This window comes from Parus major, chromosome 4 (assembly GCF_001522545.3).
Source record: "Parus major isolate Abel chromosome 4, Parus_major1.1, whole genome shotgun sequence".
Taxonomy (NCBI): Eukaryota; Metazoa; Chordata; class Aves; order Passeriformes; family Paridae; genus Parus; species Parus major.
In genome coordinates, this window is record NC_031771.1 from 20,323,331 (window position 1) to 20,341,524 (window position 18,194).

Consider the following 18,194-nt stretch of genomic DNA (forward strand, 5'->3'; position numbering starts at 1 on the left):
AAAAAACCAATTTGCCTGCCTTCTTTTCTTACAAGTGAATAGCATGGGACCATCAAAGTGCCAGCTGCCCTTCTATCCAGACCACCACAACCCATGAACAGTCTATCTGGATATTTCATTTTGAAAAAGGCAAAGCAGCTTGCAGTCATTTTTCTTGAGCTTCTTGTTGAAGCAGGGACTGGGGAGAAGCAAACTTTCTATCATTTGCAGCTATCACATATGCTATCCCACATTTCTTTAGTATCTGTTTGCTTTAGATTAAACAATATTCCTTAACACAAAAGTACATATCATAAAAAGCAGGTAAAAATAAGAGCTCTTCTACAAAGAGCCAACAAAACCAACAATATGGCAAAAGTTATCAGAAATAAACTTTTACAGAAATTATTTCTGCTAGGAAATCTTTTTTCTTATCTTTTTTATTAAAATGACTGACTTTCAATCAAATTCCCTCCTAGTTTTTCACAGCACTATCCCTCCAGAAACACTCTTCTCCTTGCCCTGCTTTGCAGAGCCCAGACTGCAATTCAGATGATCCTGAAATAAAGCAGCTGGCCAAGAGGGAAAACAAACAAACAGGAATCCCCCACGCAACAGGCTTTTCCAGAGCGACCCAGCCTCCTGCCTTCATGCTGAATCACGCAGGAGCAGTGACTCACAGAGAAAACAGAACACCCCTCTGCTAAGCTGGAGAGATGTTATTCCCTATGGAGTACGTGACTGTGATACTCCCTACTTGGGCATCTTCTTTCATTAACATGCCTCATGCATAGTTTACCAGCTCTGAGGTCTCTTTTGCATGAACACTGATTACTTCTGGGCAGTTTTAAAAGAGAAGCAATTCTCTGCTAACATGAACCAGAATGGTAAATGTTTTCAAATTGCTTTTCCATCAATAACTGGAAAAAATAGATGGAATTAACATAATTTTTTTCATATCCCTCATCATGCCATTGAAAGAGAGGCATAAGTATTTCTTTCAAAAGAGAACATTCAAATTTAGTCCAAAAGCTTCTACAACATTACATGCACATATAAAATAGGTTTCCTGCAAAATCCATTGGCCTTGCACTTGAGTCTCCAAAGGCAAATGCTTTTGCTGCTGTCCTAAGCAACTCTCAGAACATCCTCTTCTACCAGCTTTCGCTTGCTCTTAGCTGTGCTGTCTGCAGAGCTGCACTGGGAAGTGGAACAGGGAACTGCACAGGATTAGAACAAATAAACACATATTTTTTGCAGAGTCATTCTTTTAAAACTGGATGCTTTCCCATGCCTGATGGAGGACACAAGCAATTCTGCCAGTACATCTGGGCAGACCATGTGAGGGCAGCAAAAAGCTTCTGGCCTGGGAGAAAAAAGAGTAGGGAAGTGGGCAAAAGAATCTGTTTAAAATGCTAGTACTAAAAAAAAATAATAAAAATTCATACAACTGTGCTTCCCACCCTGAGCTGAAACACACTACAGTTTTCAAAGGCTTTCAGCAGGCATTTCTTTAATCTTTGCATATTGACAAACTGAACTTGCATGTCAAGTGCACCACTGAAATCATGTGCTCCTAGGGCCAAAATTATTACTCTAGCCCAGAGTATCTGTAAGCATTTCACTGCTATCCAAGGCTGGCAAAAGTTTCTTGAACACCTGCAGGGAGAGTGACTCCATCACCTCTCTGGGCAGTCATTCCAATGCCTGACCACCCCTTCAGTGAACAAATTCTTCCTGGTGTCCAACCTGTTTCTTATAAGAATGCCTGAGAGTTTCTGTACCTAAGAAGGGCAAAGGGTCATTGGCAAGATCAGTACAAGTTGCTAAGTGCAAATAAATATTTGCTAGCAAAATTCAAGGTAAGAACTAGATAATCTGGTAAACAGGAAAACTTCTTTACTAGATAGATCAGCTGAAAAACTGTTTGCCTGTGGGTCTAATATCACTCTGTGACAAATTAATTCCCTCTTGTTTGTAATACACTCTGAACACAACATTATTTTGGGTATGGATGAAAGAAAAGCTTAACTCATAATAAAAGAACAAATTAAGCAACCTGCACTCCATTAATTATTTCTACTTTTTCACAAAATTGCATCAAACATGGCCATGACTACAAAGGACATACAATTTTAAACTTCAGATAAGGAAAATGAAATCCCATCCATATCACTTTTTGTTCTCTTTAAGGTATAGCAACTTTAATATAGTTTCACGAATTCCTTATATTTCACAGTTAACGTTTCACTTTGGCATTGTGCTATTTTGACAATCCACAGTACAAAATGCTGCTAGATGCTAAAGGTGTGCATTAAGTGTTGACTGAGCACTTCTGAAAATCAGAACTTTTACATCTCTAAACGACAGGGTATGCCTATGGTCTCAAGATCTGACATTTTACAACTAGCCACAGCAGCTTCAAGAATTCTTACATAAAAGGACGTTTCTTGAAGAAATACTGGATCAGTTTGAAATTCAATAGGCTGCACGAGAGTGATCATGTAAGAAATGCAGTGAGAAGCCTGTCAGACTACTGTAAGCTACAGTCTTTATACTTTCTCACAGAAACAGCCCAACATTTCACAAATGGGTTTTGGCTGAATGCATAGGATTTCTGAGATGGAAGTTCCAGTTAACATGAGGCATGCACAGTTAGAAAGCCACATTACTGGATTTTTCCTCACAGCATTTTTCTATTAGGAAATAACTTTAAGTCAGAGCAAAGTAACTTGCAACTTGTCATTATAATGAACATCTCCGATAAATAAAAGTTCTTTATGACAGATATTTCTTGCAATTAATTAGGAGATCTTAATAATACTTTGACTGATTCACAGATATGACTGAAATCTTCCTGACCTCCATTCAAAATGCTCATTGCTATCATCTTTTAACTTCCTGTTCTGGAAATGACTGAAGAAACTTAAGGAATTTTATTCAGTGCAGAATAAACACAATCATTCTATCAATAGGCATTTTTGAAGGAGGATTGAGTAATTCAGTCCTTCCTTTACAAGCTGAGCTGCCTGTTTAGGGAAATTTGTTCCTTTAATCAGGAAGTAACTAGAAAAGGCAAGAAAAATTAGACATTCCACACTGATGGATAGCTTTTTTACCAGGTATAATCATTAGGCAAGCAATTAGTCATCTTCCAGGGCAACTAGGTACTTCTTTTAAAAGGAATGCTTGTCTTTATATAATCTCAGATAACATGACTCCAAGCTAGCCTTCTAATTGAATCATTAAACAGTTACATGTCCTCACACATGATCTGATAATTAGCTGTCTTCTGAGTATTTCCTCTTCTCCTGAAATGTGCACTTTTCTGAATATGCGTCAGGACACAGACTAGGTCTGATACATTCTCTGGAGGAAACTGATATATATATTAAGGGAATTTTATGGCAACTGTATGGAGCAGATATCTGAAAAAACCGCAACCGAAAATCTAGAGGTTTTTCCAGTAGATACACAGCTCTGTATTTAAGCACAAGCCATGTCTGCCAGGCTATTCATGACAGAAAATCACTATTATTCCCTGCATGTGCAGTGCCTGGAAGTCTCAGGTACACACCAGCATTTGCTGCTGCTAATCATAAAAATCATAAGCAATGATTTTACCCCTCAGTCTCAGCCCATTTCTGCACTGATCAATTGTTTGCAGCAGTTTGCCATTCCTTTCATGATGAGCCCAAACACATCTGCTAAGCATCTTCCAGACATCAGGGACCTGAGTGCGGCTGTCGGACTTCCCCAGCGGAGACAGTTCCAGCAGCCCAGGCTGCAGAGCAAACTGCTCTGTTCTTAGCTGGCCCCACACTGCAGCAACTACACCTCCAAGAAGGGAGCAGGAAATCTCATTTCTTAGCATCAAACCATCTGCTACCTTCCTGGTAATGCTACCAACAAGGAGGCTGATTCCAGCGGCTCTGTCACCTGGCTGCTGGTGGAAGCCATTGATTTACTTTTGATTTGTTACCAAACAGCTACAGTCAGCGTTCAAGGTGAGATTTTCTAAGGCAAGTGAAAGAGCTGGATTCCTCCCTTCTGCTGAGTTTGTAGAGAAAACTTAGATTTCTGTGTAACTAGCATGGGCTGAAGCAGAACTGCTTCACTTCAAAAAGTTCAACAACCTCTTAACATTTCAATAGCATCTTCACATTGCTCCTGAACAAAAATGGAATTTTTAATTAATATTTCACTGAATACATTGCTGATTTTGCCATTTAACTTCCTCCCCTCATAGTTTTGCTACTCTGGTGTCCCTGTATGTTGTTCTTAACTACCAGAATAATTAAAAAAAAAGGTCCAAATTCCTTAAAATCCCCACACTGTCAAAGGAAGGTAGATACATGTTTCTGCAAGAATGATACAGGCACTTGTCTGCATATCAGATATTATTACATCCCATTTACCAAATGCTCTTCAAATTCTGAATTTCTTAAGAAGAATTATTCCCAAATGAAAAAAAAAAAATAAAAAAAAAAATATTGTTCAAACTGAGAGAAAAAAAAAGTAGCTCTGTGGGGAAATCACTGTTTTTATTTACCCTGCAGAACAATAGGTAATCAGTTTTCCAATGCTGGCACCTTTCACTGAAAATTAAGTTTTGATTTTCAAACTAGAAATGCAGTTATGTACCCCTTTTTAAAAGTGACACATTCGTTCTCTAACTTAAAAGAACAGAAATAAACAAAATACACAGGCTTTGGTGAAAATTAAATTTAAGTGATTTAGAAGTTCCCTAGTGTGGCATAAGAGAAGAGATTCAAATAAAGCAAGCATGATTTTTTTTCTGAAAACAAGGCTAGCCTGCAGAAAAAAAGGCCTAATTATCTAAGTAGTGCCACAAAGTTCAAGCAAACATTTATACTGCAAAACCAGAACCAGTTCACCAAAAGAAATCCATTCAGAGTAGTTATAATCACCTGTAGAAGTACGAGCACCCCCTGACTGTGTTGTGAGTAAAGTGTTCCTGAGTCTTCTCGTTTCCAAAGTCCTCCAATGGGTCTGACCACAGGATGTCACACATAGGTCCATATGCAGGTGGTTCCTTGAATCGATCTAACTAAGAAAAATAGGAGACAAAGAAATACTAACTTCTTTCAACTATGTATCACAGAAAAACAGAAGCAAAATTACTGTTTTTCATTGCATGAGCAGGCGAAAAAGAGACTCAAAGCAATCTGTTCTTCGGCTTTAAAACAATGGAATTTGAGTAACAGCAAAAAACACTCCTTGCGAACACTGACATGGGATAGAGGGAACAGATGCAACTGAAAATTAAGAGATACAGTGGATTTCCATTCTATATTAATTTTTTTGGGTTTTGTTTTTGCCTTTTCTACGGGTTTTTGCAAGCATTCCAGTTGACAAGGGAGAATATAATATTTCTGTATTTCATGATTTTTCAAACCTTAGAGCATTCAATTTATGTAAGTAGGGCACCTCAAGAAAATACAGTAGTTATTTCAAAGCAAGTTCCCATTTACATTTATGTACATTTTCACAAAAAATCGTATCTAAATATCAAGACAATATCTCTGCATTACAGCATCATGGCGTGACATTCCTGTTGCTCCCGTAACCTTAACCCTAATTAAGAAGCTGAAAACTTCTCCTTCTGGTCTTACTATAGGTATTTAAAACTTCAAATTACATTGAATCATACCACAAATAAGATGAAGTATAGAAAAATAATAAAATAATAAAAATCAGTATTCTCTGGCAAGAGCTCTAAGATAAAAACACCATGTGTTATCTCAAGAATTCTTTCATATAAGAACAGCACTGTTAAGATGGAGTATGAATAAGACTTGCAATCTGAAACATTCTCTATTTTGACTGGAAAGATCAAGCAACGATTCAGTAGCTAGTAGATACCTTCTCCACTCCAAAAAAATTCCAAAGAGAACAAATTGGTTTTGTAAGATTCCAACATTCAAAGTTTTAATAAGAGATCTCTACAATTTTACCTTTGCGTTTTCATCTTGACATATTCACAGCATATCTACATGTCTTATTTCAGCCCTCTCCAATTAATACTTGTGTAATTGCAATTCAATTAAATTAAACAAAAATTCATAAATATGCAAACCCAATTTCTGCTGATTGCAAAAGATAAATAAACCTGCGGGGTTGGGCAGGGGGAAGGGAAGGTGTTAATGAACCTAATCTAGAATATGAGAGCTAAACAACTCTACTCTGCCATTATGCTGTTGCAAAGCCAGCTAATTTTTATGCAGAGTATTTTTGTTTACTGAGATAGTGAACCTTTACCTCAGAAACAAAACTTTGCGTTCAGTAATTTTTTAAAGTGCAGTTAGTATCTTAAGCTAATTGCTTTTAAACCAAAACATGTAATTACTGGCTCAATTTGTTTTTTTTTTAACTATATTCATTTCTCAGTAGACTACAAATTAACCTCAGAATATCAATTACCTTTTACTAACTTGAAAGCTCAGAAATACATATCCATGTTTGAAAGTCTCAAACAGCAAACAAGATGTATTTTTTTTCTGAAAATAACTAAGAATGAATGTTTTAAATATCCCTTCTTAGAAATATCAACTGAGATATCTTCTACAAAACACATGAATAAAAAATTAATCCTTGATAACACTCAATAACACTGGAACATGTGAAGAAGCCGTTTGACATTGTTCTCTGAGCTTCCATGACATTTCTGAGAAACTTCTCAGAACATAAGAGTACACAAGCATGAACTTACTAAAACTCAGTCAGACTACCTGCTGGGCACTCAAATACCAAAAATATGGCTTGACTTATTGAGAATGAAGCTCTTGACTATTTAAAAAAAATACCAACTCTATTGATTGCAATCACATGAGCTTTACTTGTTATATCTTTGTGTATTGTGAGGTTCTTCTAGACCTCTTTTGTATCTTCTCCAAGAAAGCACAACACTAAACATGGCACAAGGAGTCGTCCAACGGTGCTTACGTTGTGCTAATATGTAATACCTCAAAGACTTACTTTTCTGATGTCATCTAAGGTGTTGATCTCCGGAGACAAGCCACCATGTACACACAGGAATTGTTGGTTCATCAGAGCAGCCAAGGGAAGGCAGTCAAAGGCATCCATGCAGGCATCATATACACGTTCTGAATATTTGATTTTACCTTTTAAAAATTAAGATGGTAATAGAAAGCACCATCAATATTTAAGAGGAAAATGGAATATGCTTAATATGTCAAACTTTTTCTCTCACTATTATATCTGGTGTTGAGGACTGTACCCAAACTCTTGCTTCTTACAAAAATATCTTCAGGAATCCACTGCTGAAAAATTCTTCCTGTTCTGAGGTGAAATTAATAAAACTTTATCGTATTTTTTCTAAAAAACTGTAAACAAAAAACTGAATATACCATTACAGTCTACCATTTTTACTCAGTATGAAATCTGTAGAGCAAGCCTTAAAACATCTGCTGGATGGTTATCATCATTATCACTCAATATATTCCCTATGAAATAGTCAGAACTTTAGCCCAGTCCCTTATAATTAATTATCTACAGAAATGCCATTATGAAATGAACGAGGTGGTACAATGAAGCTGAAATGTTAATTTACCAATATGCATATTAAACTCAGTAAACCATGAAGCCTTTGAGCCAATTGACATTTCCTTTATCCCCCTTGTAAATAAGAAACACACACTTGCAGCCACAGTTTTATCTTACAGTGTCACAGGGGGGAAAAAAGCTTCAATGTGCAGGTAAAGGTCTACATCTAATGAGCTTTTATGTGTCACTGCATCCTTTCTTGCAACACAGAAAGGAATTCATATAAAAACAGCACATTGAGAAGTTTAAGCATACACACAGGATAAATGAGAAAATGCTATACCTAAAGGAAAAACTAAAATAAAGATTCCCTGTTTTTTTCCCCATGCTCCATGAGATAAGGCCCTCCTTAACTAGCAGTCAGGAACCTGACACAGGTGCCAGGGCTGGTGTGCCAGCAGGTTTTGCCTGCCAGGTTGCTGCGTGGGCAGCAAACCCTCAGCTTCTGCAAAAAGTGTCAGCAGCAGAACACGTTTACCAAGAGCATCTAGGCCCAGATGGACCCACAACAGCACCAGGATGCTCCCACACCAGGCTGGAAAGCTCACATGTGGGGGGCTCTAAGCCCTTCCATTCCACACCACTGAGAGGTGACTGCCCTCTCAGGGAACAGGGATTTAACAACAATTTAAAATTAATGGCAGGTACCATGAAAAGTACATGAAAATTTATTAATAGTGAACCAGTATCAAATATTTGCAAAATTACAAATTAAGTTGCTGAAAAAGGAGTTATGAGGAGAAAGGTAAGATAGACTTACATTCTTGCTTAAATGTGAAATACTCTGTTAAATGTCTACATTCATGGTTCCCACGAAGTAAAAACAGTGTTTTGGGGTAAAGGATTTTCAAGGCCCACAAGTACAGCACACACTGCGAATCAGAACATAAAAGAAAAACAGAATTCATAATTAATGACAGAACGATTTACATTCCCCTTCATCACAAAAAAAACCAGCAGAAAAAGTAAAAGTAATATGTGCAAAGCATTTATTTTCAACTGATGAACTTCATTCTTCATATACTACATTCAAACACTTCTCTGCACTTCAGCCTGGAATGATGAAGCCCATGTGGGTATATTCTGATAGTGTTTTACACTTTTTGCTGAGTGACACTGCCGTCAGCAGCCCCAGCTCTCACACAGCAATTGCTGTGCATCTCTACAACGAAGTGCACACTCTCCACCTGGAAAGTCATGCAGAAACCTTCCGTGGAAACAATTTCACCGGAAGAGCTGCATTTCCTGGCTTAAGGAAAAACTGCCTCAAAACAATTTAACTCACACTTCAGGAAATACCTCAGCTTTCAGAATTACACTGTTTTTACATGAACGCTTGCTCATTTTTCACTTAAAATTGTTCTCTATATACAATGGGGTAAAAAGATCCACAAAGTTCATGCATTAAATGAAGTTACTACCAAGCTTTTATGATGCCTTTTCTCTTTCCTAAAGATTTCTATTTGAGGTGACATTTTTTCTAGACATGTTTTTAAAGATTAAAAAAAAAAGACTTGGAGAGGTTAAGCTCTGCTCAAGACCTTACTAAACCACCCGATTAAAAATATTTGTTTCAAAAACGAGCTCACAGCTCCAAGGAAGTTGATGGAAATAAAACCCACTCATCCCATGAGATGAGCCCACTACCAGCAAGGACACTGTAGAGATCACAGAGTTCTCTCAAAAACAAGAAAGCTAGAAAAACTGTGTGAATGGTTTTTCCTCCATCCTTTCCTTGCTTATATAACCATGAACTGCAGAAATGCTGTACAAGAAACAAAAGGTGTCAAAACCCCCCACTTCAATTTACATTTACTTCCTAAGACTCCTCTCTGTTCCATTGGGAAAAAAAAGTAATTTAACTTAATAACCAATAGACTGGAAACTCAGAATGCATTCTGTTGTTTTGGATTAGAACAACATCAGCATTGCTGTAAATGTAATGCCTCGAAATTATAGTGTGGATTCCCTTCTGCAATTCAGAGTGCCTTGAAAAACAGCTGAATAGAAACTTTAATCATCTCAACATGTAGATTTCAGCTACCTTTTTTGCTACACAGTCAACTCATAAAAAAAAAGGACAAGAAGGAGGGATTCAGTATTATAATGTCTGTGCTCACACTACCAATAGATAATCACACAGCAGCAGGAGCTTTATACTACTCCCCATTGCCTTGAGTTTATTACATGTAAACTTCTGAATGCTTCGTCTGTTCTTTATCTGTAATTTCTATTCTTCTACTCAGAGGGCCTATAGACAGAGGAAAACAGCAAAAATACAGGCAGTATATGCGAGGAATTGTAAAATTAATTCTCCCCCTTGAAAACACATGGAAGGCCTCCCAGCTCTTCCAATTCTTCCACATCCCTGGCGCTACTGCCACTGCAGAAAGCAAGAAAGAGATCCACAATGCCAGGGAAATCATGCTAATGTAATCCACCATGGAATTATGGTGTTAGGTCACAGGAATCATCTGTTGTGGCTCAAAACAACCACAAAGGGTGTGCCTGGATAAAGTCTTCTGTCCCTCTGTAAACTCCAGCAGACTTGGGTTTGAGGGCTTCACTCCAATGAGGCAAGAAACCTGAACTTGTCCACACCACCAGAGTAATTCTCTCTTTTTGATGATGACTCCTTCATTTCTCCAACAATTTACAGAACCTTCCACTTGAAACTTACAGACTCATGCAAAAATTTGATGTAAATGTTGTGAGAGAAGTTTAAAGAGACATCCCCACCCATGCAAGAAAAGCTCCAGCTTTTAAAGTCATATCCAAGTTACGTCAGAGCTTCTAATCCTGCCAAAACACCTTTAGAAAAGCACAATTAGTGATTAAATTAAATGGCATATTAAAAAAAAAAAAAAAAAAAAAAAGTCATTTACATTGCCTTTGTAATTAAGTTTTTCACTTTCCTAAAACTCTGGCAAGATTTAAATAAGCACTCCATATTTAAAATATTGTCCAGATCTGGAAAGCAGGGAAAATAAAGGGAGACAGAATTAACTTTTTGGCATTAGGTATTTGTTTACAGGTTGGTAGCTCTTTATTTGCTTATCATAGATTTATTTTTTCTTTTTTTTTCCTATGCTTCCTTTGAAGTACTCATGAGAACCAGACAGAAGGTAACAGAGGATCAATACAGTCCAGCAAGTTCTAATTCTCTGCCACTATTCAAGCAATGTAAGCCCACTATTTACATTTTTTGTTTTCATCATTTCTATATCAAGCATTTATTTTGTTTAGATGATTCTTTTAATTTGCTCCCTTTTCCTTTCAGTAGTTCAGTGATGTTGTAATAGTAAATAAGAACTAATTGGAAGAGTTTCTTCCATGCAAACTAATGAGAAAATATGAGGGCAACGATTTTCATGGCTTTTCAACTTAGTCATTTACATACAAAAAACCCCTATGTTCAAACAACAAATCATGATCAAACATTCTGGTTTTGATTTTTTTCCTACCTGTGCTTCACATATCATAATTCTTACTGGAGTCAGAAGATTTATGATAAATTGTCCTTGTTAAAAATCTAAGCTACAAATCTTTAAGTATTTTGTAATACTGCTTCCCTGACATAAAATTTTAAAATACCTTTCTTACTTTAACTTTTTCATTAAGATCATACTGAACATCAGCTCTGCTGCACCTCTATGCAAAATGTACAGTGAGCACCTTGCGATCTAGACATCTGTAAGGTATTTTTGCCTGTCTCATTTCAACTTATAAAAAAACCATATATATATATATATAAAAAGAAGTTATAGTTCTTAGCTGAGGATCCTCAAACCCCTCTTACTTATTTTGTGTCTTTCAGCTGTTGAAATTGTAGACATGTTAAGTCTGTAACAAAGAGGTAATCTGTCCACCTCTTAGCTCCCCTAGTCAAGCTGTTTTCCTGCTGAGGTTCTGGCAGCCTCAGCTTCAGGAAAGAAAAGGTCTGTGCAATTAAGCACTGTGTAAGCCAAAGGCCCACATTTTCAAAACAGACTTGGGATTTAACTCCACTGTTGCATGCTGAATTTGAGCATCTGCACAATTCCATATCTCAGCCCCATCCTGGAAAAGAAAACCAAAGGCCCCACAGCTCTTCTATGCATTTCATGCTATGTGATTAAAGCAAGGAGCCTTGAAAAATCATCACCATGGCCGCTTGATTATAACCACAGCATCACAGTGCTCACTTCTGGGTGCTCCAGCATTGGTAGTGCCAAGGATGAGAGAGATGCAGCTCACTGTCAGCTGCGTGGCTTCGCATTGACCACAAAAGATCACCTACCCCACCAAATGACTGACAGCACTGGGCACTCCTCCAGCAGACAAAATAAAGCGTGAGTAAGTGTGAGGTAATTCACACCTGAAAGAATAATTTGAGCCACACACTGATGCTCTGTGACCTGTGGAACTGGCATAGCTTTTGCACTAACACACACCTCACCTAAATACAGAAATTGGATTACTTTAGGTGCACTGAAATAATGATGCCATCACAATACCTACTAGAGATACAGCTTTCTAAAAGGGAGTAAGTATCACAATGGAAACCATGTACCCTTTCACACACGTAGCTGCATTCATGCTACTGGGGTGACTATTTATTATGGCAGGATTTCAGAGACAAATAAAGATACATTGCAGCTGTAACCAGAATGCTCATAAGAGATGCAGCTTACTGACATTTCTGAACTACTATCCCTTGAGCACAAAGAAAATTCTGAACACTACTGCCGATAAAAAGTCATATTGTCTTCACCACAAGTAGGATTGCAGCAAAATCACAATATACTGTTTGCTAAAGTTTATATCACATTACTCCCCTTTCAGCCTTTAGAAATAATATCTGAAAAGGTAAAAAATATCCAAAAAGAAGTACCTCTTTTTCAACCAAAAAGTGTCTAGGAAATTATTTTTCATAAATGTTCCTCTAATCCTTATAGCTAGTCCTTTCTAAACAGGTATTCAAGTGATGACTCCTAACTCTCATTTTTGGGACCTTGTGTCTAGGCCACAGCTGTTCTCTGAGATGTGTCCCACAGAGAGATGGCATCAGTACAGGGGCATTGGTGCCATCACATGTTCTCCCCCTGCAAAAGGGGTTCTTGGCATGCTGGGGACTCACACTGGGAACAGCCGGCACAGTACCAGTCAAACTGCAAGGACAGCCCTGACACACACAGATGTTCCAGCTTGGAAATCTAATATATATAAAAATAATCCAAATTTGCTGAGTTACTGAATATTCACAGCTCTGAGAAGCACTGCTATACAAAAATGACATCTCACAAGATGCAAATTGTTGCTATGAAAAAAGATATTTGCTACTACTCTACAGAAGAAAAGAACAAGGAAATTCAGGACAATTAAAGTTCTAGGATTTTCTTTGCTCTAAGAGAATTGAAAAAACTGTTGACTTCACTGGTGAAGTATTCCTGACCAGCCCAAATTATTTTATATCAAGCTGTTTACTGGAAAACATTAACACACTACAATAACAGAGGATGCTGAAAGGTGTTTCTTCTTCCAACTAAGTCCTTAAAGTTCACAGAGACTTGAGAGATAATACACACACAACTTCACCAGCATTAATTTCACCCACCATTTACTAACATAAATTTATATATGTGTAATTCTTTTCTTGGGAGAGACCATTTAATTTCCAACAGTTCACTGCGTTCAGAAGCATCTCAAGCACCAGATGCTTTTTTTTTAATTGGTGCAAGATCCAGTGGTCAAATTCCAGACTCAGTCCAAACACCTTACTTTGTTCTTGCTGGAAATACCACAAAACCAGTTTCACCTTCTGAAATTTCAGTCTGTGCATTCAGGAAGGGAAATGTATGCATGTTCTGAATTTTAAAACATAACTTCAGCTTGTTAGTTTTGCACATTGGTACAACTCTCCATATTTTAACTCTTTCTTTTGCCAAAAATGATCACTATTACCTTATGATGGTCAAGTGACATAAAAACCAGTATGTTGTTATATGGAATTGAGCAATAAAATAGTTCCAACAGTTGCTTTACATATTATTATTAATAATGCATTATAGTTGGCTTTTACTCTGTAATTTTGCTAAGACTGAGATGAAAAACAGTCTGTATGTGCTCTTCCCTACACAGCACAGCATTTGTCTGCTTTTCAAAAAAGAGTTTTCAGACTCAGGTAAAGAGATTAGTCATTCTTGCTTACAACCTATTCCTGCAGAACCACTTAGGCTCTAACTATTCTTAAGATTTAAAAATAGTCCTCTGTTTTGATCATTTGGGTTTCTACTCTCCATGACCATAAAACTCATTTGAAAGCCAAAACCAAGGGGTTTCTTCTACTCTGGAGTCAAACCCCTGGAACAGTGCACAAGCACAAGAGGGAAATGTTATCAGTTATATAGGTAAGGAAACAAATGCACTGTATTAAATTGCCGAAATGTGTTGTTTTAAAGTGAAGAAATGTCCAGCTCTGCCAAAAGGTCAAATGGAAAAGAGAACACAGATCTGGAATAAACATTCCGTCTGTCACAAGAAACCTTGTCTCATTCTACCTACAATTTGACATTTTTTAATTTTATCTGCTGTAACTTCTCTATCAGTCTCTCATCCTTTGACTTGTTGGTTAGAACTAATATAAAAGACACAAAACACACACCCCTCTCTTCAAGGAGTGAAGCTAACTCCAGCAAAAATGGAACATGCACATTAAAAACTGAGCCCTTGGATCAAAAGCTCCATAGGGCAAGGACTGACATTTCTGCTGAGTGCCTTATACAAATACTTTTCTCTTTTTCCCTCTGAATTATCAAATGCCTTCCACCTACTTCATGCAATTTCTTTCTCTGTTCTTAATGATAATAGCTTGCATTATGTACTACCTTTCATCCAGAAGAATCCCAAATGCTTTGCAGCCCACAGAGAAGGATTATCTCGCCCACTATCAGAACTCAGCTTGGTCTAAGCTCAATGGTGTCACTTTTACACTGGAGATCACACGGCAGTCAAGGGGAATATTTTTTAAAGCTTGCATTACTCATGATTAGTACCTTGGACCAGCTACTTAATTCTTTTGGAAAGACCCCAGAACTGCAGTAGTCTCTTGTCTCCATAGCAGAAAGGGGAGCCAGTAGATGGATGGAAGAAAGATCAGTATGTGATTGGCATGGTAGAAATATGAACTGAGGCTAGGGCTGTTTATCAGCATGACTTCCCCAGCACAAAGTACTGACAAGAGGTGGTGCCTGATCTATGTACTTAGGTCCCCTTCTCCACCAAAAACATTCTCCCCCTCTAAATGCCAAGCTGCATTCTTCACAAATTTCCTTTCCTTGTCACTACTTATTGTGCTGAGTTCATGCCTGACTGCACAGCTCTACATCTAAATACACTTATGAAACTGAAACTTGCCTTCCCTTTCAAAGACATTCTTTAATCAAGGTGACAGGTGGGGAAAATCAATTATGAGACCAAAAAAAAAAAAATAAATAAAAGTAGTGATTTGAGAACCTAACATACAAAAGAAGTAATAGAAGTGACAGCTGAGATATTTCCTTGGCGCTGGTGGAAGCCAATACTGCTTCCAGTGAAAAAGCCACGTTCCTGAATGGAAAAACTGAATTCAATGAATTGAATGTGCTAAGTATGTATGCACAGGTTGCTAATAAGAAATTTTAAGGGGATTATTGTCTATACATAGACTGCTTTCTATGTCTTGCTATTTCTTTAATTGATAATAGCCCTGAAACAGATTTTGGTAAACTGTCAGAGAAGTACTTGAAAGCTGTAGCAAATCTACTTGTTCTATTTATTTTATTAAAAGCCTGTGTATATAGAAGTGAAGACAAAACCTTCCTCTTCCAAACACATCTTGTCTCAATCAAAGACTACAGAAGATATGAATGAGGTTAATACAACTCAAAAATGGTAGCTCAAGACAGAGCTGCACAATGGTTTAAGTCTGTGAAGCTCTTCCTGCTCCTTCTTCCCAATCTTCCCCAAGCAATCCAGCATGAGAATCCATAGCGGTGACTTAGCTCACAGCTCACTGTGGATCAGTTCTCAAGAAAATCATAAACTCAAGCTAAAAAAAAATCACAATCAAAGTTCTGACTTCAGTATGAGACTAAATCCTGACTATATTGACTTTTAGCATGGGGGTGAAAGAACCTTGCAATTTTTAAGTTTTTAGCACATCTGTACTTGGAATAGCATATTTCTATTTGTAAAAGTGCCAAAAGATTCTGTTAACACTTGAAATTTTAAAATTAACTAATAAAACAAAAGTAATTTTATTGAATCTAATTTTTCAGAAACTTCTCACTTTAAACATAACACTGGCATGATAATATACTGATCTGTTTTCCAAACACCATAAACAACTCAGCCACTTGGCCTTATATACTTGTATACCAATATGGCAACAGTGTACTTTGATGTGGGATGTAGAATGAAACAGCACTAGATGTGTTCTCACATGATCCCATCTAATCTAGTTACAGACACACAGACATGTATCATAGCATCTATATTGTTTCCAACAGGTAATGGGCATTCTGCCCTGACTCAGAGGGAGCTTGAGTCCCAACTTCTCACAGAAACAGTTAAGCTGTAGATCTAGAGTTCAGCAAGGGCTTCTGATTGAGTGTTCAACGACTAGATCAGCTGTAACCTGGACAAAAAAATCCACACCACGTTTTATTCAATAGTTGCGAACTTCATCTTGTCAGTTTGTAAAATCAAGCAATAGCACAGGACAGAAGAAAACAACCAGTTTGTTTTACGAGCACTGGAACAGAGGATTTGGGTTTGGTATTTGATTCTTATTTAGTCAAAGCTGGCAGGTTGGACAGGACACTTTCTTTCACAAGCCAGCTGATGATGTCATTTAACCTCCACATTCTATGGCCTGACCTGGAGATTATACCAGGTCTCAGCACCACCAACAGGGTGCTCACGCATCACTTCTCTGTGGATTCAAGTGCTGCATCAAAAGCCAGAGATCATGCACTCCTGCATGCCATATCTAAACAGAACTTACTCATCTTCTCCAGCACAGCATGCTGTGTGCTGTCTTTTTGTCCCATTTACCTCTCATCTAGCCCTTCCATTCTCCTAAAATTTCACATCCAGGAAACTGAGATCAAATAAACCTAAAAGTCAAACTAAACTATGGGTCACAGGTTAAGTTTTTCTGTTATGTCTATGTTCTAACAGCTCACGTCTACTCACACTATTTAGCTTTTGCAGGCTGCCTTCTGCCTTTAGATGGCCACTAGTTAGCACCATTCTGTGTCAGCTTTCCAGCACAGCTATAGTGGGATTTGGCTAGATTCCAAGGAACCTTTATAAAAACACCACCAGCAACATTAACATGTTATTTGTGAAGAGCCTCAGTATTCCTGAACTAGTTAAGATATGATGGTAAATATACGTAATACGCTGCAAGCGGTTTTGCACCCAAACCCAGAAATTAGAAACTTACTTCAATGCTGAAGTACCCTCTGTCCACGTAGTCCCCCAGGAAGAGGTACCGCGTGTTGGCAGGAGAACCTCCCACTTCAAACAGTTTCATCAAGTCAAAGAACTGACCATGGATGTCTCCACAAACTAGAACAGAAGAGGAGCAATATTTAGATTCACCATGCAAAAATCATCTTAGGTATGCACAATCCAAAGTCACTGCGTTGTAAGATGTGTTATGACAATTCTGTGCATCATCCACTAGTTAATCAGCAGCTGAGCACTGGCAGCTGCTAAGCAGAAGCTGTTTTCTATAATGTACATCCATATATGTGTGCACAAAAGGCTAGCAAGTAACTAAAGGAGAGTCATCAGGTAAATCCGGTCTACAATGATTTTTATAGATATCTGTCCATTCCTGGTACTGCCACCAGAGCACACAATAGCGGCAACAGTAATAAGACAAACCAAAGCTGCCATGAAAAAAAGAACATGTTCAAGAAAGGCTACTCTTTCTTTTAAAATTACTTCTCTATTCTTCGTAGTCTTAAACCCAGAGGAACAGCAACAGGCTTTCCATAAAATGCAAAGCACACCTGTCCTTTGTACGCCTCGTTAAACTGACACATTTCTGACTTCTGCTTTCTGAACAGAAAAACATCCTGCTTGCTTTCCCAAACCATGCCTTACACAAGGGGACACTGGTGTTTCACACTTTAACCTCTACCCTTCTATTTAACCTCCCATAATTATGATTTGTTCACCTTCATTGCAATGAAGCCAATCCAAAAGGCTGTTTCCCGAGAAGGAGCAGCCCAAATAAACATGACAGACCAAGCACAAGTGACATGAATCCTGGGCTAGGCTGGGATGCCTCTGTCTGTGCCTTGGGGCACAAAGTTTGGCTCTGCTCTCTTGTGAAACTGCAAACTCCCTGGTGGGTGACTTCAAGTGTCTGCAGCAAGGCAGGCAATGCTTTTGGAGAAGCCCATGGATGCCTAAGAGTACAGTGTCAAAACCTGCTTTGTTTCTGCTACTCAAAAGAGAACTTGCCCCCCCCACATCCCATTTAGGGTCAAGCCTGGAGTTTTTATGGCAATGATCATTAACCCAGGTGATGTTAAAAGCCTTGACTGGTGCTGAGGTCAGGTTAAACTGGCCCTTCAATGGCCCAAAACCCA

At 38.0% G+C, this 18,194-nt stretch overlaps 1 protein-coding gene across 3 annotated transcripts in view; it reads right to left on the minus strand.

Annotated features, from left to right (window-relative positions):
- Positions 1–18,194, minus strand: part of PPP3CA (protein phosphatase 3 catalytic subunit alpha) — a 173,847-nt gene that overhangs the window by 33,586 nt on the left and 122,067 nt on the right. For all 3 annotated transcript variants that reach the window (XM_015624828.1, XM_015624827.1, XM_015624829.1), the window contains 4 exons: positions 17,036–17,160; positions 8,327–8,438; positions 6,979–7,124; positions 4,911–5,050 (listed from right to left, as the gene is read on the minus strand). In XM_015624828.1, coding sequence (XP_015480314.1) covers positions 4,911–5,050; positions 6,979–7,124; positions 8,327–8,438; positions 17,036–17,160 — 523 coding nt within the window. The remainder of the gene's footprint in view (positions 1–4,910; positions 5,051–6,978; positions 7,125–8,326; positions 8,439–17,035; positions 17,161–18,194) is intronic.